The 26535-nt window shown below is 61.1% G+C and overlaps 1 protein-coding gene across 1 annotated transcript in view; it reads right to left on the reverse strand.

Moving 5' to 3' along the window:
* LOC144505674 (disintegrin and metalloproteinase domain-containing protein 33-like) overlaps positions 1-26535 on the reverse strand; it is a 178135-nt gene that overhangs the window by 104226 nt on the left and 47374 nt on the right. The window contains exons 2-3 of the mRNA XM_078231835.1: positions 20305-20384; positions 127-203 (exon numbers count right to left, since the gene is read on the reverse strand). Of these exons, the coding sequence (XP_078087961.1) occupies positions 127-203; positions 20305-20384 (157 nt within the window). The remainder of the gene's footprint in view (positions 1-126; positions 204-20304; positions 20385-26535) is intronic.

Consider the following 26535-nt stretch of genomic DNA (forward strand, 5'->3'; position numbering starts at 1 on the left):
CTATCTTTTTACAACAAGCACTGACCTTTAGGGCTGAATGGCCTATTTCCGTGTTCAAAACCTTTTTCTATTTGTGTGGGTTTGAGGGATCTATTAGACAAGATGGACTGAGATCGCCGTACTCACTCATTGCGTTCGAGCTCCAGGAATAACTCTGTTTCTCTGAGAGACAGACTCACTGTACCTCGATCAGGATAGGAAACCTGCAATCCACAAACAGTAAACTCAGCTCATCCAGCGCCTACCGAGCCCCACACCGAGCCCCACACCGAACCCCACACCGAACCCCACACCGAGCCCCACAACGAGCCCCACGCCGAACCCCACGCCGAACCCTACACCGAAACCCACACCGAGCCCCACAACGGAACCCACACCGAACCCCACACCGAGCCCCACAACGAACCCCACACCGAGCCCCACACCGAACCCCACGCCGAACCCACGCCGAACCCCAAGCCGAACCCTACACCGAAACCCACACCGAGCCCCACACCGAGCCCCACACCGAGCCCCACACCGAACCCCACACCGAGCCCCACAACGAACCCCATACCGAACCCCACACCGAACCCCACACCGAGCCCCACACCGAGCCCCACACCGAGCCCCACACCGAACCCCACACCGAGCCCCACACCGAACCCCACACCGAGCCCCACACCGAGCCCCACACCGAGCCCCACACCGAACCCCACACCGAGCCCCACACCGAGCCCCACACCGAGCCCCACACCGAACCCCACACCGAACCCCACACCGAGCCCCACACCGAACCACACACCGAGCCCCACAACGAACCCCATACCAAATCCACACCGAGCCCCACACCGAACCCCACACCAAATTCACACCGAGCCCCACACCGAGCCCCACACCGAGCCCCACACCGAGCCCCACACCGAGCCCCACACCGAACCCTACACCGAACCCCACACCGAACCCCACACCGAGCCCCACACCGAGCCCCACACCGAACCCCACACCGAGCCCCACAACGAACCCCACACCAAATCCACACCGAGCCCCACACCGAGCCCCACACCGAACCCCACACCGAGCCCCACACCGAGCCCCAGAACGGAACCCACACCGAACCCCACACCGAGCCCCACAACGAGCCCCACACCGAACCCCACACTGAGCCCCACACCGAGCCCCACACCGAGCCCCACACCGAGCCCCACACCGAGCCCCACACCGAACCCTACACCAAACCCCACACCGAACCCCACACCGAGCCCCACACCGAGCCCCACACCGAACCCCACACCGAACCCCACACCGAGCCCCACACCAAACCCCACACCGAACCCCACACCGAGCCCCACACCGAACCCCACACCGAGCCCCACACCGAACCCCACACCGAGCCCCACACCGAGCCCCACACCGAGCCCCACACCGAACCCCACACCGAGCCCCACACCGATCTTGGGGTCCGAATTCATAGGACGCTCAAAGCAGCTGTGCAGGTTGAGGCTGTGGTTAAGAAGGCGTATGGTGTGCTGGCCTTCTTCAATCGGGGAATTGAGTTTTGGAGTCGTGAGATAATGTTGCAGCTATATAAGACCCTGGTCAGACCACACTTGGAGTACTGTGCTCAGTTCTGGTTGCCTCATTACAGGAAGGATTTGGAAGCCATAGAAAGGGTGCAGAGGAGATTTACAAGGATGTTGCCTGGGTTGGGGAGCATGCCATATGAGGATAGGTTGAGTGCCAGGGACCCGGGGCAGCACGGTGGCACAGTGGTTAGCACTGCTCCCTCACAGTGCCAGGGACCCGGGGCAGCACGGTGGCACAGTGGTTAGCACTGCTGTCTCACAGTGCCAGGGATCCGGGGCAGCACGGTGACACAGTGATTAGCACTACTCCCTCACAACGCCAGGGACCCGGGGCAGCACGGTGACACAGTGGTTAGCACTGCTGTCTCACAGTGCCAGGGACCCGGGGCAGCACGGTGACACAGTGATTAGCACTACTCCCTCACAACGCCAGGGACCCGGGGCAGCATGGTGACACAGTGGTTAGCACTGCTGCCTCACAGTGCCAGGGACCCGGGGCAGCACGGTGACACAGTGGTTAGCACTGCTCCCTCACAGCGCCAGGGACCCGGGGCAGCACGGTGACACAGTGGTTAGCACTGCTCCCTCACAGCGCCAGGGACCCGGGGCAGCACGGTGACACAGTGGTTAGCACTGCTCCCTCACAGCGCCAGGGACCCGGGGCAGCACGGTGGCACAGTGGTTAGCACTGCTGCCTCACAGCGCCAGGGACCCGGGGCAGCACGGTGACACAGTGGGTTCACACTGCTGCCTCACAGCGCCAGGGACCCGGGGCAGCACGGTGGCACAGTGTTAGCACTGCTCCCTCACAGTGCCAGGGACCCGGGGCAGCACGGTGACACAGTGGTTAGCACTGCTGTCTCACAGTGCCAGGGACCCGGGGCAGCACGGTGACACAGTGGTTAGCACTGCTGTCTCACAGTGCCAGGGACCTGGGGCAGCACGGTGACACAGTGGTTAGCACTGCTGTCTCACAGTGCCAGGGACCCGGGGCAGCACGGTGACACAGTGGTTAGCACTGCTGTCTCACAGTGCCAGGGACCCGGGGCAGCACGGTGACACAGTGGTTAGCACTGCTCCCTCACAGTGCCAGGGACCCGGGGCAGCACGGTGACACAGTGGTTAGCACTGCTGCCTCACAGAGCCAGGGACCCGGGGCAGCACGGTGGCACAGTGGTTAGCACTGCTCCCTCACAGTGCCAGGGACCCGGGGCAGCACGGTGACACAGTGGTTAGCACTGCTCCCTCACAGAGCCAGGGACCCGGGGCAGCACGGTGACACAGTGGTTAGCACTGCTCCCTCACAGTGCCAGGGACCCGGGGCAGCACGGTGACACAGTGGTTAGCACTGCTCCCTCACAGTGCCAGGGACCCGGGGCAGCACGGTGACACAGTGGGTTCACACTGCTGTCTCACAGAGCCAGGGACCCGGGGCAGCACGGTGGCACAGTGGTTAGCACTGCTCCCTCACAGTGCCAGGGACCCGGGGCAGCACGGTGACACAGTGGGTTCACACTGCTGTCTCACAGTGCCAGGGACCCGGGGCAGCACGGTGGCACAGTGGTTAGCACTGCTGTCTCACAGTGCCAGGGACCCGGGGCAGCACGGTGGCACAGTGGTTAGCACTGCTGTCTCACAGTGCCAGGGACCCGGGGCAGCACGGTGACACAGTGGGTTCACACTGCTGCCTCACAGCGCCAGGGACCCGGGGCAGCACGGTGGCACAGTGTTAGCACTGCTCCCTCACAGTGCCAGGGACCCGGGGCAGCACGGTGACACAGTGGTTAGCACTGCTGCCTCACAGCGCCAGGGACCCGGGACAGCACGGTGACACAGTGGTTAGCACTGCTCCCTCACAGTGCCAGGGACCCGGGGCAGCATGGTGGCACAGTGGTTAGCACTGCTCCCTCACAGTGCCAGGGACCCGGGGCAGCACGGTGACACAGTGGTTAGCACTGCTCCCTCACAGTGCCAGGGACCCGGGGCAGCACGGTGACACAGTGGTTAGCACTGCTCCCTCACAGTGCCAGGGACCCGGGGCAGCATGGTGGCACAGTGGTTAGCACTGCTGTCTCACAGAGCCAGGGACCCGGGGCAGCATGGTGACACAGTGGTTAGCACTGCTGCCTCACAGTGCCAGGGACCCGGGGCAGCATGGTGACACAGTGGTTAGCACTGCTCCCTCACAGCGCCAGGGACCCGGGGCAGCACGGTGACACAGTGGTTAGCACTGCTCCCTCACAGCGCCAGGGACCCGGGGCAGCACGGTGACACAGTGGTTAGCACTGCTCCCTCACAGCGCCAGGGACCCGGGGCAGCACGGTGGCACAGTGGTTAGCACTGCTGCCTCACAGCGCCAGGGACCCGGGGCAGCACGGTGACACAGTGGGTTCACACTGCTGCCTCACAGCGCCAGGGACCCGGGGCAGCACGGTGACACAGTGGGTTCACACTGCTCCCTCACAGTGCCAGGGACCCGGGGCAGCACGGTGACACAGTGGTTAGCACTGCTGCCTCACAGCGCCAGGGACCCGGGGCAGCACGGTGACACAGTGGGTTAGCACTGCTCCCTCACAGTGCCAGGGACCCGGGGCAGCACGGTGACACAGTGGTTAGCACTGCTGCCTCACAGTGCCAGGGACCCGGGGCAGCACGGTGACACAGTGGTTAGCACTGCTCCCTCACAGTGCCAGGGACCCGGGGCAGCACGGTGACACAGTGGTTAGCACTGCTCCCTCACAGTGCCAGGGACCCGGGGCAGCACGGTGGCACAGTGTTAGCACTGCTCCCTCACAGTGCCAGGGACCCGGGGCAGCACGGTGACACAGTGGTTAGCACTGCTGTCTCACAGTGCCAGGGACCCGGGGCAGCACGGTGACACAGTGGTTAGCACTGCTGTCTCACAGTGCCAGGGACCCGGGGCAGCACGGTGACACAGTGGTTAGCACTGCTGTCTCACAGAGCCAGGGACCCGGGGCAGCACGGTGACACAGTGGTTAGCACTGCTCCCTCACAGTGCCAGGGACCCGGGGCAGCACGGTGACACAGTGGTTAGCACTGCTGCCTCACAGAGCCAGGGACCCGGGGCAGCACGGTGGCACAGTGGTTAGCACTGCTCCCTCACAGTGCCAGGGACCCGGGGCAGCACGGTGACACAGTGGTTAGCACTGCTCCCTCACAGAGCCAGGGACCCGGGGCAGCACGGTGACACAGTGGTTAGCACTGCTCCCTCACAGTGCCAGGGACCCGGGGCAGCACGGTGACACAGTGGTTAGCACTGCTCCCTCACAGTGCCAGGGACCCGGGGCAGCACGGTGACACAGTGGTTAGCACTGCTCCCTCACAGAGCCAGGGACCCGGGGCAGCACGGTGACACAGTGGTTAGCACTGCTGTCTCACAGTGCCAGGGACCCGGGGCAGCACGGTGACACAGTGGTTAGCACTGCTGCCTCACAGTGCCAGGGACCCGGGGCAGTACGGTGACACAGTGGTTAGCACTGCTCCCTCACAGCGCCAGGGACCCGGGGCAGCACGGTGACACAGTGGTTAGCACTGCTCCCTCACAGTGCCAGGGCCCCGGGGCAGCACGGTGACACAGTGGTTAGCACTGCTCCCTCACAGCGCCAGGGACCCGGGGCAGCACGGTGACACAGTGGTTAGCACTGCTGTCTCACAGAGCCAGGGACCCGGGGCAGCACGGTGACACAGTGGTTAGCACTGCTGTCTCACAGAGCCAGGGACCCGGGGCAGCACGGTGACACAGTGGGTTCACACTGCTGTCTCACAGAGCCAGGGACCCGGGGCAGCACGGTGACACAGTGGTTAGCACTGCTCCCTCACAGTGCCAGGGACCCGGGGCAGCACGGTGGCACAGTGGTTAGCACTGCTGTCTCACAGTGCCAGGGACCCGGGGCAGCACGGTGACACAGTGGTTAACACTGCTCCCTCACAGCGCCAGGGACCCGGGGCAGCACGGTGGCACAGTGGTTAGCACTGCTCCCTCACAGTGCCAGGGACCCGGGGCAGCACGGTGACACAGTGTTAGCACTGCTGTCTCACAGTGCCAGGGACCCGGGGCAGCACGGTGACACAGTGGTTAGCACTGCTGCCTCACAGCGCCAGGGACCCGGGACAGCACGGTGACACAGTGGTTAGCACTGCTCCCTCACAGTGCCAGGGACCCGGGGCAGCATGGTGGCACAGTGGTTAGCACTGCTCCCTCACAGTGCCAGGGACCCGGGGCAGCACGGTGACACAGTGGTTAGCACTGCTCCCTCACAGTGCCAGGGACCCGGGGCAGCACGGTGACACAGTGGTTAGCACTGCTCCCTCACAGTGCCAGGGACCCGGGGCAGCATGGTGGCACAGTGGTTAGCACTGCTGTCTCACAGAGCCAGGGACCCGGGGCAGCACGGTGACACAGTGGTTAGCACTGCTGTCTCACAGAGCCAGGGACCCGGGGCAGCATGGTGACACAGTGGTTAGCACTGCTGCCTCACAGTGCCAGGGACCCGGGGCAGCATGGTGACACAGTGGTTAGCACTGCTCCCTCACAGCGCCAGGGACCCGGGGCAGCACGGTGACACAGTGGTTAGCACTGCTCCCTCACAGCGCCAGGGACCCGGGGCAGCACGGTGGCACAGTGGTTAGCACTGCTGCCTCACAGCGCCAGGGACCCGGGGCAGCACGGTGACACAGTGGTTAGCACTGCTGCCTCACAGCGCCAGGGACCCGGGGCAGCACGGTGACACAGTGGGTTAGCACTGCTCCCTCACAGTGCCCGGGACCCGGGGCAGCACAGTGACACAGTGGTTAGCACTGCTCCCTCACAGTGCCAGGGACCCGGGGCAGCACGGTGGCACAGTGTTAGCACTGCTCCCTCACAGTGCCAGGGACCCGGGGCAGCACGGTGACACAGTGGTTAGCACTGCTGTCTCACAGTGCCAGGGACCCGGGGCAGCACGGTGACACAGTGGTTAGCACTGCTGTCTCACAGTGCCAGGGACCCGGGGCAGCACGGTGACACAGTGTTAGCACTGCTCCCTCACAGTGCCAGGGACCCGGGGCAGCACGGTGACACAGTGGTTAGCACTGCTGTCTCACAGTGCCAGGGACCCGGGGCAGCACGGTGACACAGTGGTTAGCACTGCTGTCTCACAGTGCCAGGGACCCGGGGCAGCACGGTGACACAGTGGTTAGCACTGCTGTCTCACAGAGCCAGGGACCCGGGGCAGCACGGTGACACAGTGGTTAGCACTGCTCCCTCACAGTGCCAGGGACCCGGGGCAGCACGGTGACACAGTGGTTAGCACTGCTGTCTCACAGTGCCAGGGACCCGGGGCAGCACGGTGACACAGTGGTTAGCACTGCTCCCTCACAGAGCCAGGGACCCGGGGCAGCACGGTGACACAGTGGTTAGCACTGCTCCCTCACAGTGCCAGGGACCCGGGGCAGCACGGTGACACAGTGGTTAGCACTGCTCCCTCACAGTGCCAGGGACCCGGGGCAGCACGGTGACACAGTGGTTAGCACTGCTCCCTCACAGTGCCAGGGACCCGGGGCAGCACGGTGACACAGTGGTTAGCACTGCTCCCTCACAGAGCCAGGGACCCGGGGCAGCACGGTGACACAGTGGTTAGCACTGCTGTCTCACAGTGCCAGGGACCCGGGGCAGCACGGTGACACAGTGGTTAGCACTGCTGCCTCACAGTGCCAGGGACCCGGGGCAGTACGGTGACACAGTGGTTAGCACTGCTCCCTCACAGCGCCAGGGACCCGGGGCAGCACGGTGACACAGTGGTTAGCACTGCTCCCTCACAGTGCCAGGGCCCCGGGGCAGCACGGTGACACAGTGGTTAGCACTGCTCCCTCACAGTGCCAGGGACCCGGGGCAGCACGGTGACACAGTGGTTAGCACTGCTGTCTCACAGAGCCAGGGACCCGGGGCAGCACGGTGACACAGTGGGTTCACACTGCTGTCTCACAGAGCCAGGGACCCGGGGCAGCACGGTGGCACAGTGGTTAGCACTGCTGCCTCACAGTGCCAGGGACCCGGGGCAGCACGGTGACACAGTGGTTAGCACTGCTCCCTCACAGTGCCAGGGACCCGGGGCAGCACGGTGGCACAGTGGTTAGCACTGCTGTCTCACAGAGCCAGGGACCCGGGGCAGCACGGTGACACAGTGGTTAACACTGCTCCCTCACAGCGCCAGGGACCCGGGGCAGCACGGTGGCACAGTGTTAGCACTGCTCCCTCACAGTGCCAGGGACCCGGGGCAGCACGGTGACACAGTGGTTAGCACTGCTGCCTCACAGCGCCAGGGACCCGGGACAGCACGGTGACACAGTGGTTAGCACTGCTCCCTCACAGTGCCAGGGACCCGGGGCAGCATGGTGGCACAGTGGTTAGCACTGCTCCCTCACAGTGCCAGGGACCCGGGGCAGCACGGTGACACAGTGGTTAGCACTGCTCCCTCACAGTGCCAGGGACCCGGGGCAGCACGGTGACACAGTGGTTAGCACTGCTCCCTCACAGTGCCAGGGACCCGGGGCAGCACGGTGACACAGTGGTTAGCACTGCTCCCTCACAGTGCCAGGGACCCGGGGCAGCATGGTGGCACAGTGGTTAGCACTGCTGTCTCACAGAGCCAGGGACCCGGGGCAGCATGGTGACACAGTGGGTTACCACTGTTCCCTCACAGTGCCAGGGACCCGGGGCAGCACGGTGACACAGTGGTTAGCACTGCTCCCTCACAGTGCCCGGCACCCGGGGCAGCACGGTGACACAGTGGTTAACACTGCTGTCTCACAGTGCCAGGGACCCGGGGCAGCACGGTGACACAGTGGTTAGCACTGCTGTCTCACAGAGCCAGGGACCCGGGGCAGCACGGTGACACAGTGGTTAGCACTGCTCCCTCACAGAGCCAGGGACCCAGGGCAGCACGGTGACACAGTGGTTAGCACTGCTCCCTCACAGTGCCAGGGACCCGGGGCAGCATGGTGGCACAGTGGTTAGCACTGCTCCCTCACAGTGCCAGGGACCCGGGGCAGCACGGTGACACAGTGGTTAGCACTGCTCCCTCACAGTGCCAGGGACCCGGGGCAGCACGGTGACACAGTGGTTAGCACTGCTCCCTCACAGTGCCAGGGACCCGGGGCAGCATGGTGGCACAGTGGTTAGCACTGCTGTCTCACAGAGCCAGGGACCCGGGGCAGCATGGTGACACAGTGGTTAGCACTGCTGCCTCACAGTGCCAGGGACCCGGGGCAGCATGGTGACACAGTGGTTAGCACTGCTCCCTCACAGCGCCAGGGACCCGGGGCAGCACGGTGACACAGTGGTTAGCACTGCTCCCTCACAGCGCCAGGGACCCGGGGCAGCACGGTGGCACAGTGGTTAGCACTGCTGCCTCACAGCGCCAGGGACCCGGGGCAGCACGGTGACACAGTGGGTTCACACTGCTGCCTCACAGCGCCAGGGACCCGGGGCAGCACGGTGACACAGTGGGTTCACACTGCTGCCTCACAGCGCCAGGGACCCGGAGCAGCACGGTGACACAGTGGTTAGCACTGCTGCCTCACAGCGCCAGGGACCCGGGGCAGCACGGTGACACAGTGGGTTAGCACTGCTCCCTCACAGTGCCCGGGACCCGGGGCAGCACGGTGACACAGTGTTAGCACTGCTCCCTCACAGTGCCAGGGACCCGGGGCAGCACGGTGACACAGTGGTTAGCACTGCTCCCTCACAGTGCCAGGGACCCGGGGCAGCACGGTGGCACAGTGTTAGCACTGCTCCCTCACAGTGCCAGGGACCCGGGGCAGCACGGTGACACAGTGGTTAGCACTGCTGTCTCACAGTGCCAGGGACCCGGGGCAGCACGGTGACACAGTGGTTAGCACTGCTGTCTCACAGTGCCAGGGACCCGGGGCAGCACGGTGACACAGTGTTAGCACTGCTCCCTCACAGTGCCAGGGACCCGGGGCAGCACGGTGACACAGTGGTTAGCACTGCTGTCTCACAGTGCCAGGGACCCGGGGCAGCACGGTGACACAGTGGTTAGCACTGCTGTCTCACAGTGCCAGGGACCCGGGGCAGCACGGTGACACAGTGGTTAGCACTGCTGTCTCACAGAGCCAGGGACCCGGGGCAGCACGGTGACACAGTGGTTAGCACTGCTCCCTCACAGTGCCAGGGACCCGGGGCAGCACGGTGACACAGTGGTTAGCACTGCTGTCTCACAGTGCCAGGGACCCGGGGCAGCACGGTGACACTGTGGTTAGCACTGCTCCCTCACAGAGCCAGGGACCCGGGGCAGCACGGTGACACAGTGGTTAGCACTGCTCCCTCACAGTGCCAGGGACCCGGGGCAGCACGGTGACACAGTGGTTAGCACTGCTCCCTCACAGTGCCAGGGACCCGGGGCAGCACGGTGACACAGTGGTTAGCACTGCTCCCTCACAGTGCCAGGGACCCGGGGCAGCACGGTGACACAGTGGTTAGCACTGCTCCCTCACAGAGCCAGGGACCCGGGGCAGCACGGTGACACAGTGGTTAGCACTGCTGTCTCACAGTGCCAGGGACCCGGGGCAGCACGGTGACACAGTGGTTAGCACTGCTGCCTCACAGTGCCAGGGACCCGGGGCAGTACGGTGACACAGTGGTTAGCACTGCTCCCTCACAGCGCCAGGGACCCGGGGCAGCACGGTGACACAGTGGTTAGCACTGCTCCCTCACAGTGCCAGGGCCCCGGGGCAGCACGGTGACACAGTGGTTAGCACTGCTCCCTCACAGTGCCAGGGACCCGGGGCAGCACGGTGACACAGTGGTTAGCACTGCTGTCTCACAGAGCCAGGGACCCGGGGCAGCACGGTGACACAGTGGGTTCACACTGCTGTCTCACAGAGCCAGGGACCCGGGGCAGCACGGTGACACAGTGGTTAGCACTGCTCCCTCACAGTGCCAGGGACCCGGGGCAGCACGGTGACACAGTGGTTAGCACTGCTGTCTCACAGTGCCAGGGACCCGGGGCAGCACGGTGACACAGTGGTTAACACTGCTCCCTCACAGCGCCAGGGACCCGGGGCAGCACGGTGACACAGTGGTTAACACTGCTCCCTCACAGTGCCAGGGACCCGGGGCAGCACGGTGGCACAGTGTTAGCACTGCTCCCTCACAGTGCCAGGGACCCGGGGCAGCACGGTGACACAGTGGTTAGCACTGCTGCCTCACAGCGCCAGGGACCCGGGACAGCACGGTGACACAGTGGTTAGCACTGCTCCCTCACAGTGCCAGGGACCCGGGGCAGCATGGTGGCACAGTGGTTAGCACTGCTGTCTCACAGTGCCAGGGACCCGGGGCAGCACGGTGACACAGTGGTTAGCACTGCTGTCTCACAGAGCCAGGGACCCGGGGCAGCACGGTGACACAGTGGTTAGCACTGCTCCCTCACAGTGCCAGGGACCCGGGGCAGCACGGTGACACAGTGGTTAGCACTGCTCCCTCACAGTGCCAGGGACCCGGGGCAGCACGGTGACACAGTGGTTAGCACTGCTCCCTCACAGTGCCAGGGACCCGGGGCAGCACGGTGACACAGTGGTTAGCACTGCTCCCTCACAGTGCCAGGGACCCGGGGCAGCACGGTGACACAGTGGTTAGCACTGCTCCCTCACAGTGCCAGGGACCCGGGGCAGCATGGTGGCACAGTGGGTTAGCGCTGCTGCCTCACAGTGCCAGGGACCCGGGGCAGCACGGTGACACAGTGGTTAACACTGCTGTCTCACAGTGCCAGGGACCCGGGGCAGCACGGTGACACAGTGGTTAGCACTGCTGTCTCACAGAGCCAGGGACCCGGGGCAGCACGGTGACACAGTGGTTAGCACTGCTGCCTCACAGCGCCAGGGACCCAGGGCAGCACGGTGACACAGTGGGTTCACACTGCTCCCTCACAGCGCCAGGGACCCGGGGCAGCACGGTGACACAGTGGTTAGCACTGCTGCCTCACAGTGCCAGGGACCCGGGGCAGCACGGTGACACAGTGGTTAGCACTGCTCCCTCACAGTGCCAGGGACCCGGGGCAGCACGGTGACACAGTGGTTAGCACTGCTCCCTCACAGAGCCAGGGACCCGGGGCAGCACGGTGACACAGTGGTTAGCACTGCTCCCTCACAGCGCCAGGGATCCGGGGCAGCACGGTGACACAGTGGTTAGCACTGCTGCCTCACAGCGCCAGGGACCCGGGGCAGCACGGTGACACAGTGGTTAGCACTGCTCCCTCACAGAGCCAGGGACCCGGGGCAGCACGGTGACACAGTGGTTAGCACTGCTCCCTCACAGCGCCAGGGACCCGGGGCAGCACGGTGACACAGTGGTTAGCACTGCTGCCTCACAGCGCCAGGGACCCGGGGCAGCACGGTGACACAGTGGTTAACACTGCTGTCTCACAGTGCCAGGGACCCGGGGCAGCACGGTGACACAGTGGTTAGCACTGCTGTCTCACAGAGCCAGGGACCCGGGGCAGCACGGTGACACAGTGGTTAGCACTGCTCCCTCACAGAGCCAGGGACCCAGGGCAGCACGGTGACACAGTGGGTTAGCACTGCTGCCTCACAGTGCCAGGGACCCAGGGCAGCACGGTGACACAGTGGTTAGCACTGCTCCCTCACAGAGCCAGGGACCCAGGGCAGCACGGTGACACAGTGGGTTAGCACTGCTCCCTCACAGAGCCAGGGACCCAGGGCAGCACGGTGACACAGTGGGTTAGCACTGCTGCCTCACAGCGCCAGGGACCCGGGGCAGCACGGTGACACAGTGGTTAGCACTGCTGCCTCACAGCGCCAGGGACCCGGGGCAGCACGGTGGCTCATTGGTTAGCACTGCTCCCTCACAGTGCCAGGGACCCGGGGCAGCACGGTGACACAGTGGTTAGCACTGCTGCCTCACAGAGCCAGGGACCCGGGGCAGCACGGTGACACAGTGGTTAGCACTGCTCCCTCACAGCGCCAGGGACCCGGGGCAGCACGGTGACACAGTGGTTAGCACTGCTGCCTCACAGCGCCAGGGACCCGGGGCAGCACGGTGACACAGTGGTTAGCACTGCTCCCTCACAGAGCCAGGGACCCGGGGCAGCACGGTGACACAGTGGTTAGCACTGCTCCCTCACAGCGCCAGGGACCCGGGGCAGCACGGTGACACAGTGGTTAGCACTGCTGCCTCACAGCGCCAGGGACCCGGGGCAGCACGGTGACACAGTGGTTAGCACTACTGTCTCACAGTGCCAGGGACCCGGGGCAGCACGGTGACACAGTGGTTAGCACTGCTCCCTCACAGTGCCAGGGACCCGGGGCAGCACGGTGACACAGTGGTTAGCACTGCTCCCTCACAGTGCCAGGGACCCGGGGCAGCACGGTGACACAGTGGTTAGCACTGCTCCCTTACAGCGCCAGGGACCTGGGGCAGCACGGTGACACAGTGGTTAGCACTGCTCCCTCACAGTGCCAGGGACCCGGGGCAGCACGGTGACACAGTGGTTAGCACTGCTCCCTCACAGCGCCAGGGACCCGGGGCAGCACGGTGACACAGTGGGTTAGCACTGCTCCCTCACAGTGCCAGGGACCCGGGGCAGCACGGTGACACAGTGGTTAGCACTGCTCCCTCACAGCGCCAGGGACCCGGGGCAGCACGGTGACACAGTGGTTAGCACTGCTGTCTCACAGTGCCAGGGACCCGGGGCAGCACGGTGACACAGTGGTTAGCACTGCTCCCTCACAGTGCCAGGGACCCGGGGCAGCACGGTGACACAGTGGTTAGCACTGCTCCCTCACAGCGCCAGGGACCCGGGGCAGCACGGTGACACAGTGGGTTAGCACTGCTCCCTCACAGTGCCAGGGACCCGGGGCAGCACGGTGACACAGTGGTTAGCACTGCTCCCTCACAGCGCCAGGGACCCGGGGCAGCACGGTGACACAGTGGTTAACACTGCTCCCTCACAGTGCCAGGGACCCGGGGCAGCACTGTGACACAGTGGTTAGCACTGCTGTCTCACAGCGCCAGGGACCCGGGGCAGCACGGTGACACAGTGGTTAGCACTGCTCCCTCACAGTGCCAGGGACCCGGGGCAGCACGGTGACACAGTGGTTAGCACTGCTGCCTCACAGTGCCAGGGACCCGGGGCAGCACGGTGACACAGTGGTTAGCACTGCTGTCTCACAGTGCCAGGGACCCAGGGCAGCACGGTGACACAGTGGTTAGCACTGCTCCCTCACAGTGCCAGGGACCCGGGGCAGCACGGTGACACAGTGGTTAGCACTGCTCCCTCACAGTGCCAGGGACCCGGGGCAGCACGGTGACACAGTGGTTAGCACTGCTCCCTCACAGTGCCAGGGACCCGGGGCAGCACGGTGACACAGTGGTTAGCACTGCTCCCTCACAGTGCCAGGGACCCGGGGCAGCACGGTGACACAGTGGTTAGCACTGCTGTCTCACAGTGCCAGGGACCCGGGGCAGCACGGTGACACAGTGATTGGCACTGCTGTCTCACAGCGCCAGGGACCCGGGGCAGCACGGTGACACAGTGGTTAGCACTGCTGCCCCACAGAGCCAAGGACCCGGGGCAGCACGGTGACACAGTGGTTAGCACTGCTCCCTCACAGTGCCAGGGACCCGGGGCAGCATGGTGACACAGTGGTTAGCACTGCTGTCTCACAGTGCCAGGGACCCGGGGCAGCACGGTGACACAGTGATTAGCACTGCTGCCCTCACAGTGCCAGGGACCCGGGGCAGCACGGTGACACAGTGGTTAGCACTGCTCCCTCACAGCGCCAGGGACCCGGGGCAGCACGGTGACACAGTGGTTAGCACTGCTCCCTCACAGTGCCAGGGACCCGGGGCAGCATGGTGACACAGTGGTTAGCACTGCTGCCTCACAGTGCCAGGGACCCGGGGCAGCACGGTGACACAGTGATTAGCACTGCTGCCCTCACAGTGCCAGGGACCCGGGGCAGCACGGTGACACAGTGGTTAGCACTGCTCCCTCACAGCGCCAGGGACCCGGGGCAGCACGGTGACACAGTGGTTAGCACTGCTGCCTCACAGCGCCCGGGACCCGGGGCAGCACGGTGACACAGTGGTTAGCACTGCTCCCTCACAGTGCCAGGGACCCGGGGCAGCACGGTGACACAGTGGTTAGCACTGCTCCCTCACAGTGCCAGGGACCCGGGACAGCACGGTGACACAGTGGTTAGCGCTGCTGTCTCACAGTGCCAGGGACCCAGGGCAGCACGGTGGCACAGTGGTTAGCACTGCTCCCTCACAGTGCCAGGGACCCGGGGCAGCACGGTGACACAGTGGTTAGCACTGCTCCCTCACAGCGCCAGGGACCCGGGGCAGCACGGTGACACAGTGGTTAGCACTACTCCCTCACAACGCCAAGGACCCGGGGCAGCACGGTGACACAGTGGTTAACACTGCTGCCCCACAGAGCCAAGGACCCGGGGCAGCACGGTGACACAGTGGTTAGCACTGCTGTCTCACAGCACCAGGGACCCGGGGCAGCACGGTGACACAGTGGGTTCACACTGCTCCCTCACAGTGCCAGGGACCCGGGGCAGCACGGTGACACAGTGGGTTCACACTGCTCCCTCACAGTGCCAGGGACCCGGGGCAGCACGGTGACACAGTGGTTAGCACTGCTCCCTCACAGTGCCAGGGACCCGGGGCAGCACGGTGACACAGTGGTTAGCACTGCTCCCTCACAGTGCCAGGGACCCGGGGCAGCACGGTGACACAGTGATTGGCACTGCTGTCTCACAGCGCCAGGGACCCGGGGCAGCACGGTGACACAGTGGTTAGCACTGCTGCCTCACAGTGCCAGGGACCCGGGGCAGCACGGTGACACAGTGGTTAGCACTGCTCCCTCACAGAGCCAAGGACCCGGGGCAGCACGGTGACACAGTGGTTAGCACTGCTCCCTCACAGTGCCAGGGACCCGGGGCAGCACGGTGACACAGTGGTTAGCACTGCTCCCTCACAGTGCCAGGGACCCGGGACAGCACGGTGACACAGTGGTTAGCACTGCTCCCTCACAGTGCCAGGGACCCGGGGCAGCACGGTGACACAGTGGTTAGCACTGCTCCCTCACAGTGCCCGGGACCCGGGGCAGCACGGTGACACAGTGGTTAGCACTGCTGTCTCACAGTGCCAGGGACCCGGGGCAGCACGGTGGCACAGTGGTTAGCACTGCTCCCTCACAGCGCCAGGGACCCGGGGCAGCACGGTGACACAGTGGTTAGCGCTGCTCCCTCACAGCGCCAGGGACCCGGGGCAGCACGGTGACACAGTGGTTAGCACTGCTCCCTCACAGTGCCAGGGACCCGGGGCAGCACGGTGACACAGTGGTTAGCACTGCTCCCTCACAGTGCCAGGGACCCGGGACAGCACGGTGACACAGTGGTTAGCACTGCTCCCTCACAGTGCCAGGGACCCGGGGCAGCACGGTGACACAGTGGTTAGCACTGCTCCCTCACAGTGCCAGGGACCCGGGACAGCACGGTGACACAGTGGTTAGCACTGCTGCCCCACAGAGCCAAGGACCCGGGGCAGCACGGTGACACAGTGGTTAGCACTGCTGTCTCACAGCACCAGGGACCCGGGGCAGCACGGTGACACAGTGGTTAGCACTGCTGTCTCACAGCACCAGGGACCCGGGGCAGCACGGTGACACAGTGGTTAGCACTGCTCCCTCACAGTGCCAGGGACCCGGGGCAGCACGGTGACACAGTGGTTAGCACTGCTGTCTCACAGCACCAGGGACCCGGGGCAGCACGGTGACACAGTGGTTAGCACTGCTGTCTCACAGCGCCAGGGACCCGGGGCAGCACGGTGACACAGTGGTTAGCGCTGCTGTCTCACAGTGCCAGGGACCCAGGGCAGCACGGTGGCACAGTGGTTAGCACTGCTCCCTCACAGTGCCAGGGACCCGGGGCAGCACGGTGACACAGTGGTTAGCACTGCTGTCTCACAGTGCCAGGGACCCGGGGCAGCACGGTGACACAGTGGTTAGCACTGCTGTCTCACAGTGCCAGGGACCCGGGGCAGCACGGTGACACAGTGGTTAGCACTGCTCCCTCACAGTGCCAGGGACCCGGGGCAGCACGGTGACACAGTGATTAGCACTGCTGTCTCACAGTGCCAGGGACCCGGGGCAGCACGGTGACACAGTGGTTAGCACTGCTGTCTCACAGCGCCAGGGACCCGGGGCGGCACGGTGACACAGTGGTTAGCACTGCTGTCTCACAGTGCCAGGGACCCGGGGCAGCACGGTGACACAGTGGTTAGCACTGCTCCCTCACAGTGCCAGGGACCCGGGGCAGCACGGTGACACAGTGGTTAGCACTGCTGCCTCACAGCGCCAGGGACCCGGGGCAGCACGGTGACACAGTGGTTAGCACTGCTCCCTCACAGCGCCAGGGACCCGGGGCAGCACGGTGACACAGTGGTTAGCACTGCTCCCTCACAGTGCCAGGGACCCAGGGCAGCACGGTGACACAGTGTTAGCACTGCTCCCTCACAGCGCCAGGGACCCAGGGCAGCTCGGTGGCACAGTGGTTAGCACTGCTCCCTCACAGCGCCAGGGACCCGGGGCAGCACGGTGACACAGTGGTTAGCACTGCTGTCTCACAGCGCCAGGGACCCGGGGCAGCACGGTGACACAGTGGTTAGCACTGCTCCCTCACAGTGCCAGGGACCCGGGGCAGCACGGTGACACAGTGGTTAGCACTGCTCCCTCACAGCGCCAGGGACCCGGGGCAGCACGGTGACACAGTGGTTAGCACTGCTCCCTCACAGCGCCAGGGACCCGGGGCAGCACGGTGACACAGTGTTAGCACTGCTGTCTCACAGTGCCAGGGACCCGGGGCAGCATGGTGACACAGTGGTTAACACTGCTCCCTCACAGTGCCAGGGACCCGGGGCAGCACGGTAACACAGTGGTTAGCACTGCTGTCTCACAGAGCCAAGGACCCGGGGCAGCACGGTGACACAGTGGTTAGCACTGCTGCCTCACAGCGCCAGGGACCCGGGGCAGCACGGTGACACAGTGGTTAGCACTGCTGCCTCACAGCGCCAGGGACCCGGGGCAGCACGGTGGCACAGTGGTTAGCACTGCTACCTCACAGTGCCAGGGACCCGGGGCAGCACGGTGACACAGTGGTTAGCACTGCTGTCTCACAGTGCCAGGGACCCGGGGCAGCACGGTGACACAGTGGTTAGCACTGCTGTCTCACAGTGCCAGGGACCCGGGGCAGCACGGTGACACAGTGGTTAGCACTGCTCCCTCACAGTGCCAGGGACCCGGGGCAGCACGGTGACACAGTGGTTAGCACTGCTGTCTCACAGTGCCAGGGACCCGGGGCAGCACGGTGACACAGTGGTTAGCACTGCTGTCTCACAGTGCCAGGGACCCGGGGCAGCACGGTGACACAGTGGTTAGCACTGCTGTCTCACAGTGCCAGGGACCCGGGGCAGCACGGTGACACAGTGGTTAGCACTGCTCCCTCACAGTGCCAGGGACCCGGGGCAGCACGGTGACACAGTGGTTAGCACTGCTGTCTCACAGAGCCAGGGACCCGGGGCAGCACGGTGGCACAGTGGTTAGCACTGCTGTCTCACAGAGCCAGGGACCCGGGGCAGCACGGTGACACAGTGGTTAGCACTGCTGTCTCACAGTGCCAGGGACCCGGGGCAGCACGGTGACACAGTGGTTAGCACTGCTGCCTCACAGTGCCAGGGACCCAGGGCAGCACGGTGACACAGTGGTTGGCACTGCTCCCTCACAGTGCCAGGGACCCGGGGCAGCACGGTGACACAGTGGTTAGCACTGCTGTCTCACAGCGCCAGGATCTGGATTCCGGCCTCAGGCGAGGTATTAAATGGGTACCTTGTGTCAGTATTCACCAAAGAGAAGGACTTGGTGGATGATGAGTCTGGGAAAGGATGTGTAGATAGTTTGAGTCATCTTGTGATCAAAAAGGAAAAGGTATTGGGGTTCTTGAGAAACATTACGGTAGACAAGTCCCCAGGGCCTGATGGGATATACCCCAGAATACTGAGAGAGGCAAGGGAGGAAATTGCTGGGGCCTTGAGAGAAATCTTTGTAACCTCACTGGCTACAGGGGAGGTCCCAGAGGATTGGAGAATAGCCAATGTTGTTTGTTTGTTTAAGAATGGTAACAAGAATAATCCAGGTAATTACAGGCCGGTGAGCCTTACATCAGTGGTAGGGAAAGTTTTGGAGAGGATTTTTCGAGACAGGATTTATTGCCACTTGGAAATAAGTGGACATATTAGCGAGAGGCAACATGGTTTTGTGAAGGGGAGGTCGCGTCTCACTAACTTGATCGAGTTTTTCGAGGAAGTGACGAAGATGATTGATGAGGGTAGGGCAGTGGATGTTGTCTACATGGACTTCAGTAAGGCCTTTGACAAGGTCCCTCATGGCAGACTGGTGCAGAAGGTGAAGTCGCATTGGGATCAGAGGTGAGCTGACAAGGTGGATACAAAACTGGCTCGGTCAAAGAAGACAGAGGGTAGCAGTGGACGGGTGCGTTTCTGAATGGAGGGCTGTGACGAGTGGTGTTCCTCAGGGGTCAGTGCTGGGACCTTTGCTGTTTGTAATATATATAAATGATTTGGAGGAAAATGTAACTGGTTTGATTAGTAAGTTTGCAGACAACACAAAGGTTGGTGGATTTGCGGATAGCGATGAGGACCATCAGAGGATACAGCAGGATATAGATCAGTTGGAGACTTGGGCGGAGAGATGGCAGATGGAGTCTAATCCGGACAAATGTGAGGTAATGCATTTTGGAAGGTCTAATACAGATAGGAAATATACAGTAAATGGCAGAACCCTTAAGAGTATTGATAGGCAGAGGGATCTGGGTGTACAGGTACACAGATCACTGAAAGTGGCAATGCAGGTGGAGAAGGTAGTTAAGAAGCATACGGCATGCTTGCTTTCATCACTGGGGCACTGAGTTTAAAAATTGGCAACTCATGTTGCAGCTTTATAGAACCTTAGTTAGACCGCACTTGGAATATAGTGTTCAATCCTGGTCGCCACACTACCAGAAGGATGTGGAGGCTTTGGAGAGGGTACAGAAAAGATTTACCAGGATGTTGCCTGGTATGGAGGGCATTCGCTATGAGGAGAGGTTGGAGAAACTTGGTTTGTTTTCACTGGAACGACGGAGGTTGAGGGGAGACCTGATAGAAGTCTACAATATTATGAGAGGCATGGACAGAGTGGATCGTCAGAAGCTTTTTCCCAGAGTGGAAGAGTAAATTACTCGGGGGCACAGGTTGAAGGTGCGAGGGGCAAGGTTTAAAGGAGATGTACGAGGCAGATTTTTTACACAGAGGGTGGTGGGTGCCTGGAACTCGTTGCCGGGGGAGTGGAAGCGGATACGGTAGTGACTTTTAAGGGGCATCTTGACAAATACATGAATAGGATGGGAATAGAGAGATATGGTCCCCGGAAGGGTAGGGGGGTTTAGTTCAGTCGGGCAGCATGGTCGGTGCAGGCTTGGAGGGGCCGAAGGGCCTGTTCCTGTGCTGTAATTTTCTTTGTCCTTGACTGAGAGCTCCAGTTTCCTCTGGCAGGCCAAGGATGAGCAGTGAGATGGATTGGCCATGGTAAATTGCCCCTTTTATGGTAATATTCTACTGGAGAAGGTTTCCACTGACCTGTGTTCCTGCTCTTATGACTCGCAAACTGTGATCTGGTCCCAGCCAATATGGAACAACAGGAACACCGTGGGTAAACTCTGCAGATGGAGCACAGAAATCCAATCAACCTCACATCACATCACCAAAAAACAGGCTAAAGACTCGAACACAACACACACTAAACGACTGCGGGTGTGAGGAACTCGTATCCCAGTGAGAGACAGTGTGTGTGGAACTCGTATCCCAGTGAGAGTCAGCGTGTGTGGAACCCGTACCCCAGTGAGAGTCAGTGTGTGCGGAACCCGTACCCCAGTGAGAGTCAGTGTGTGTGGAACCCGTTCCCCAGTGAGAGTCAGTGTGTGTGGAACCCGTACCCCAGTGAGAGTCAGTGTGTGTGGAACCCGTATCCCAGTGAGAGTCAGTGTGTGTGGAACCCATACCCCAGTGAGAGTCAGTGTGTGTGGAACCCGTACCCCAGTGAGAGTCAGTGTGTGGAAGAAAATCGGACCTCTCAGGGACAAAGGAGGGGAATTATGCTTAGAACCCAAGGGAATAGGGGAGATCCTAAATGAATACTTTGCATCGGTATTCACGAAGGAGAGGGGCGTGTTAACCGGGAGTGTCTCGGAGGGAGGTGTTGACCCGTTAGAGAAAATCTCCATTACGAGAGAGGAAGTGTTAGGTTTTTTAGGGAACATTCAAACTGACAAAGCCCCAGGGCCTGATGGCATCTATCCTCGACTGCTCAGGGAGACGAGAGAGGAAATTGCTGGGCCTCTGACGGAAATCTTTGTCGCTTCTTTGGACACGGGTGAGGTCCCTGAGGATTGGAGGATAGCGAATGTGGTCCCGTTGTTTAAGAAGGGTAGCAGGGATAACCCAGGAAATTATAGGCCGGTGAGCTTGACGTCCGTGGTAGGGAAGTTGTTGGAGAGGATTCTTAGAGACAGGATGTATGTGCATTTAGAACGGAACAATCTCATTAGTGACAGACAGCATGGTTTTGTAAGAGGGAGGTCGTGCCTTACAAATTTGGTGGAGTTTTTTGAGGAAGTGACAAAAACGGTTGATGAAGGAAGGGCCGTGGATGTCATCTATATGGATTTCAGTAAGGCATTTGACAAAGTCCCACATGGCAGGTTGGTTAAGAAGGTTAAGGCTCATGGGATACAAGGAGAAGTGGCTCGATGGGTGGAGAACTGGCTTGGCCATAGGAGACAGAGGGTAGTGGTCGAAGGGTCTTTTTCCGGCTGGAGGTCTGTGACCAGTGGTGTTCCGCAGGGCTCTGTACTGGGACCTCTGCTATTTGTGATATATATAAATGATTTGGAAGAAGGTGTAACTGGTGTAATCAGCAAGTTTGCGGATGACACAAAGATGGCTGGAATTGCGGATAGCGAAGAGCATTGTCGGGCAATACAGCAGGATATAGATAGGCTGGAAAATTGGGCGGAGAGGTGGCAGATGGAATTTAATCCGGATAAATGCGAAGTGATGCATTTTGGAAGAAATAATGTAGGGAGGAGTTATGCAATAAATGGCAGAGTCATCAGGAGTATAGAAACTCAATGGAAACAAATTAAAACATGCTACCGTGCAAAGGGACCTGGGGGTCCTTGTGCATGAGACGCAAAAGCCCAGTCTGCAGGTACAACAGGTGATCAAGAAGGCAAATGGGATGTTGGCCTATATTGCGAGGGGGATAGAATATAAAAGCAGGGATGTCTTGATGCACCTGTACAGGGCATTGGTGAGGCCGCAGCTGGAATACTGTGTGCAGTATTGGTCCCCTTATATGAGGAAGGATATATTGGCATTGGAGGGAGTGCAGAGAAGGTTCACCAGGTTGATACCGGAGATGAGGGGTTTGGATTATGAGGAGAGGCTGAGGAGATTGGGTTTGTACTCGTTGGAGTTTAGAAGGATGAGGGGGGATCTTATGGAGACTTATAAGATAATGCGGGGGCTGGATAGGGTGGAGGCGGAGAGATTCTTTCCACTTAGTAAGGAAGTTAAAACTAGAGGACACAGCCTCAAAATAAAGGGGGGTCGGTTTAAGACAGAGTTGAGGAGGAACTTCTTCTCCCAGAGGGTGGTGAATCTCTGGAATTCTCTGCCCACTGAGGTGGTGGAGGCTACCTCGCTGAATATGTTTAAAGCGCGGATGGATGGATTCCTGAGCGGTAAGGGAATTAAGGGTTATGGGGATCAGGCGGGTAAGTGGTACAGATCCACGTCAGATCAGCCATGATCTTGTTGAATGGCGGGGCAAGCTCGAGGGGCTAGATGGCCTACTCCTGCTCCTATTTCTTATGTTCTTACATGCTCTGTTTGTGAACAGAATTCCCACTCACCTGAAGACGGGGCTTGGGGCTCCGAAAGCTTGTGTGGCTTTTGCAACCAAATAAACCTGTTGGACCTCACCCTGGTGTTGTTAAACTTCTTACTGTGGGACCCATACCCCAGTGAGAGTCAATGTTCGTGGTACCCATACCCCAGTGAGAGTCAGTGTGTGTGGAACCTGTACCCCAGTGAGAACCAATGTGTGTGGGACCCATATCCCAGTGAGAGTCAGTGTGCGTGGAAGCTGTACCCCAGTGAGAGTCAGTGTGTGTGGAACCCGTATCCCAGTGAGAGTCAGTGTGTGTGGAACCCGTATCCCAGTGAGAGTCAGTGTGTGTGGGACCCGTATCCCAGTGAGAGTCAGTGTGTGTGGAACCCGTACCCCAGTGAGAGTCAGTGTGTGTGGAACCCGTACCCAAGTGAGAGTCAGTGTGCGTGGAAGCTGTACCCCAGTGAGAGTCAGTGTGTGTGGAACCCGTATCCCAGTGAGAGTCAGTGTGTGTGGAACCCGTATCCCAGTGAGAGTCAGTGTGTGTGGGACCCGTATCCCAGTGAGAGTCAGTGTGTGTGGAACTGTACCCCAGTGAGAGTCAGTGTGTGTGGAACCCGTACCCCAGTGAGAGTCAGTGTGTGTGGAACTCATACCCCAGTGAGAGTCAGTGTGTGTGGAACTCATACCCCAGTGAGAGTCAGTGTGTGTGGAACTCATACCCCAGTGAGAGTCAGTGTGTGTGGAACTCATACCCCAGTGAGAGTCAGTGTGTGTGGAACCAATACCCCAGTGAGAGTCAGTGTGTGTGGGACCCGTACCCCAGTGAGAGTCAGTGTGTGTGGAACCCGTACCCTCGTGAGAGTCAGTGTGTGTGGGACCCGTATCCCAGTGAGAGTCAGTGTGTGTGGGACCCATATCCCAGTGAGAGTCAGTGTGTGTGGGACCCGTACCCCAGTGAGAGTTAGTGTGTGTGGAACCCGTACCCCAGTGAGAGTCAGTGTGTGTGGGACCCATATCCCAGTGAGAGTCAGAGTGTGTGGAACTCATACCCCAGTGAGAGTCAGTGTGTGTGGGACCCATATCCCAGTGAGAGTTAGTGTGTGTGGAACCCGTACCCCAGTGAGAGTCACTGTGTGTGGAACCCATACCCCAGTGAGAGTCAGTGTGAGTGGAACCCGTACCCCAGTGAGAGTCAGTGTGTGTGGGACTCATACCCCAGTGAGAGTCAGTGTGTGTGGGACCCGTACCCCAGTGAGAGTCAGTGTGTGTGGGACCCGTACCCCAGTGAGAGTCAGTGTGTGTGGAACCTGTACCCCAGTGAGAGTCAGTGTGTGTGGGACCCGTACCCCAGTGAGAGTCAGTGTGTGTCGAACCCGTACCCCAGTGAGAGTCAGTGTGTGTGGAACCCGTACCCGAGTGAGAGTCAGTGTGTGTGAAACCCGTATCCCAGTGAGAGTCAGTGTGTGTGAAACCCGTACCCCAGTGAGACTCAGTGTGTGTGAAACCCGTACCCCAGTGAGAGACAGTGTGTGTGGAACCAGTACCCCAGTGAGAGTCAGTGTGTGTGGAACCCGTACCCCAGTGAGAGTCAGTGTGCGTGGAACTGTATCCCAGTGAGAGTCAGTGTGTGTGGAACCCGTATCCCAGTGAGAGTCAGTGTGTGGGGAACTGTATCCCAGTGAGAGTCAGTGTGTGTGGAACCCGTACCCCAGTGAGAGTCAGTGTGTGTGGAACCCGTACCCCAGTGAGAGTCAGTGTGTGTGGAACTGTATCCCAGTGAGAGTCAGTGTGTGTGGAACTGTATCCCAGTGAGAGTCAGTGTGTGTGGAACCCGTACCCCAGTGAGAGTCAGTGTGTGTGGATCCCGTACCCCAGTGAGAGTCACTGTGTGTGTGGAACTGTATCCCAGTGAGAGTCAGTGTGTGTGGGACCCGTACCCCAGTGAGAGTCAGTGTGTATGGGACCCGTACCCCAGTGAGAGTCAGTGTGTGTGGGACCCGTACCCCAGTGAGAGTCAGTGTGTGTGGGACCCGTACCCCAGTGAGAGTCAGTGTGTGTGGGACCCGTACCTCAGTGAGAGTCAGTGTGTGTGGAACCCGTACCCCAGTGAGAGCCAGTGTGTGTGGGACCCGTACCCCAGTGAGAGTCAGTGCGTGTGGAACCCGTAACCCAGTGAGAGTCAGTGTGTGTGGGACCCGTACCCCAGTGAGAGTCAGTGTGTGTGGGACCCGTATCCCACTGAGAGTCAGTGTGTGTGGGACCCGTACCCCAGTGAGAGTCAGTGTGTGTGGAACTGAACCCCAGTGAGAGTCAGTGTGTGTGGGACCCGTACCCCAGTGAGAGTCAGTGTGTGTGGGACTCGTACCCCAGTGAGAGTCAGTGTGTGTGGGACCCATACCCCAGTGAGAGTCAGTGTGTGTGGAACCCGTACCCCAGTGAGAGTCAGTGTGTGTGGGACCCGAACCCCAGTGAGAGTCAGTGTGTGTGGGACCCATACAATAGTGAGAGTCAGTATGTGTGGGACCCATACCCCAGTGAGAGTCAGTGTATGTGGAACTGTACCCCAGTGAGGGTCACTGTGTGTGGAACCCGTACCCCAGTGAGAGTCAGTGTGTGTGTGGGACCCGTACCCCAGTGAGAGTCAGTGTATGTGGGACCCGTACCCCAGTGAGAGTCAGTGTGTGTGGGACCCGTACCCCAGTGAGAGTCAGTGTGTGTGGGACCCGTACCCCAGTGAGAGTCAGTGTGTGTGGGACCCGTACCCCAGTGAGAGTCAGTGTGTGTGGGACCCGTACCCCAGTGAGAGTCAGTGTGTGTAGGACCCGTACCCCAGTGAGAGTCAGTGTGTGTGGGACCCGTACCCCAGTGAGAGTCAGTGTGTGTGGGACCCGTACCCCAGTGAGAGTCAGTGTGTGTGGAACCTGTACCCCAGTGAGAGTCAGTGTGTGTGGGACCCGTACCCCAGTGAGAGTCAGTGTGTGTGGAACTGTACCCCAGTGAGAGTCAGTGTGTGTGGAACCTGTACCCCAGTGAGAGTCAGTGTGTGTGGGACCCGTACCCCAGTGAGACTCAGTGTGTGTGGAACTGTACCCCAGTGAGAGTCAGTGTGTGTGGGACCCGTACCCCAGTGAGAGTCAGTGTGTGTGGGACCCGTACCCCAGTGAGAGTCAGCGTGTGTGGAACCCGTACCCCAGTGAGAGTCAGTGTGTGTGGGACCCGTACCCCAGTGAGAGTCAGTGTGTGTGGGACCAGTACCCCAGTGAGAGTCAGTGTCTGTGGGACCCGTACCCGAGTGAGAGTCAGTGTGTGTGGGACCCGTACCCCAGTGAGAGTCAGTGTGTGTGGAACCCGTACCCCAGTGAGAGTCCGTGTGTGTGGGACCCGTACCCCAGTGAGAGTCAGTGTGTGTGGAACCCGTACCCCAGTGAGAGTCAGTGTGTGTGGAACCCGTACCCCAGTGAGAGTCAGTGTGTGTGGAACCCGTACCCCAGTGTGAGTCAGTGTGTGTGGAACCCGTACCGCAGTGAAAGTCAGTGTGTGTGGAACCCGTACCCCAGTGAGAGTCAGTGTGTGTGGGACCCGTACCCCAGTGAGAGTCAGTGTGTGTGGAACCCGTACCCCAGTGAGAGTCAGTGTGTGTGGAACCCGTACCCCAGTGAGAGTCAGTGTGTGTGGGACCCGTACCCCAGTGAGAGTCAGTGTGTGAGGAACCCGTACCCCAGTGAGAGTCAGTGTGTGTGGAACCCATAACCCAGTGAGAGTCAGTGTGTGTGGAACTGTACCACAGTGAGAGACAGTGTTTGTGGAACCCGTACCCCAGTGAGAGTCAGTGTGTGTGGAACCCATACCCCAGTGAGAGTCAGTGTGTGTGGAACCCGTACCCCAGTGAGAGTCAGTGTGTGTGGAACCCGTAC

The sequence above is a fragment of the Mustelus asterias genome, chromosome 1, assembly GCF_964213995.1.
Source record: "Mustelus asterias chromosome 1, sMusAst1.hap1.1, whole genome shotgun sequence".
Taxonomy (NCBI): Eukaryota; Metazoa; Chordata; class Chondrichthyes; order Carcharhiniformes; family Triakidae; genus Mustelus; species Mustelus asterias.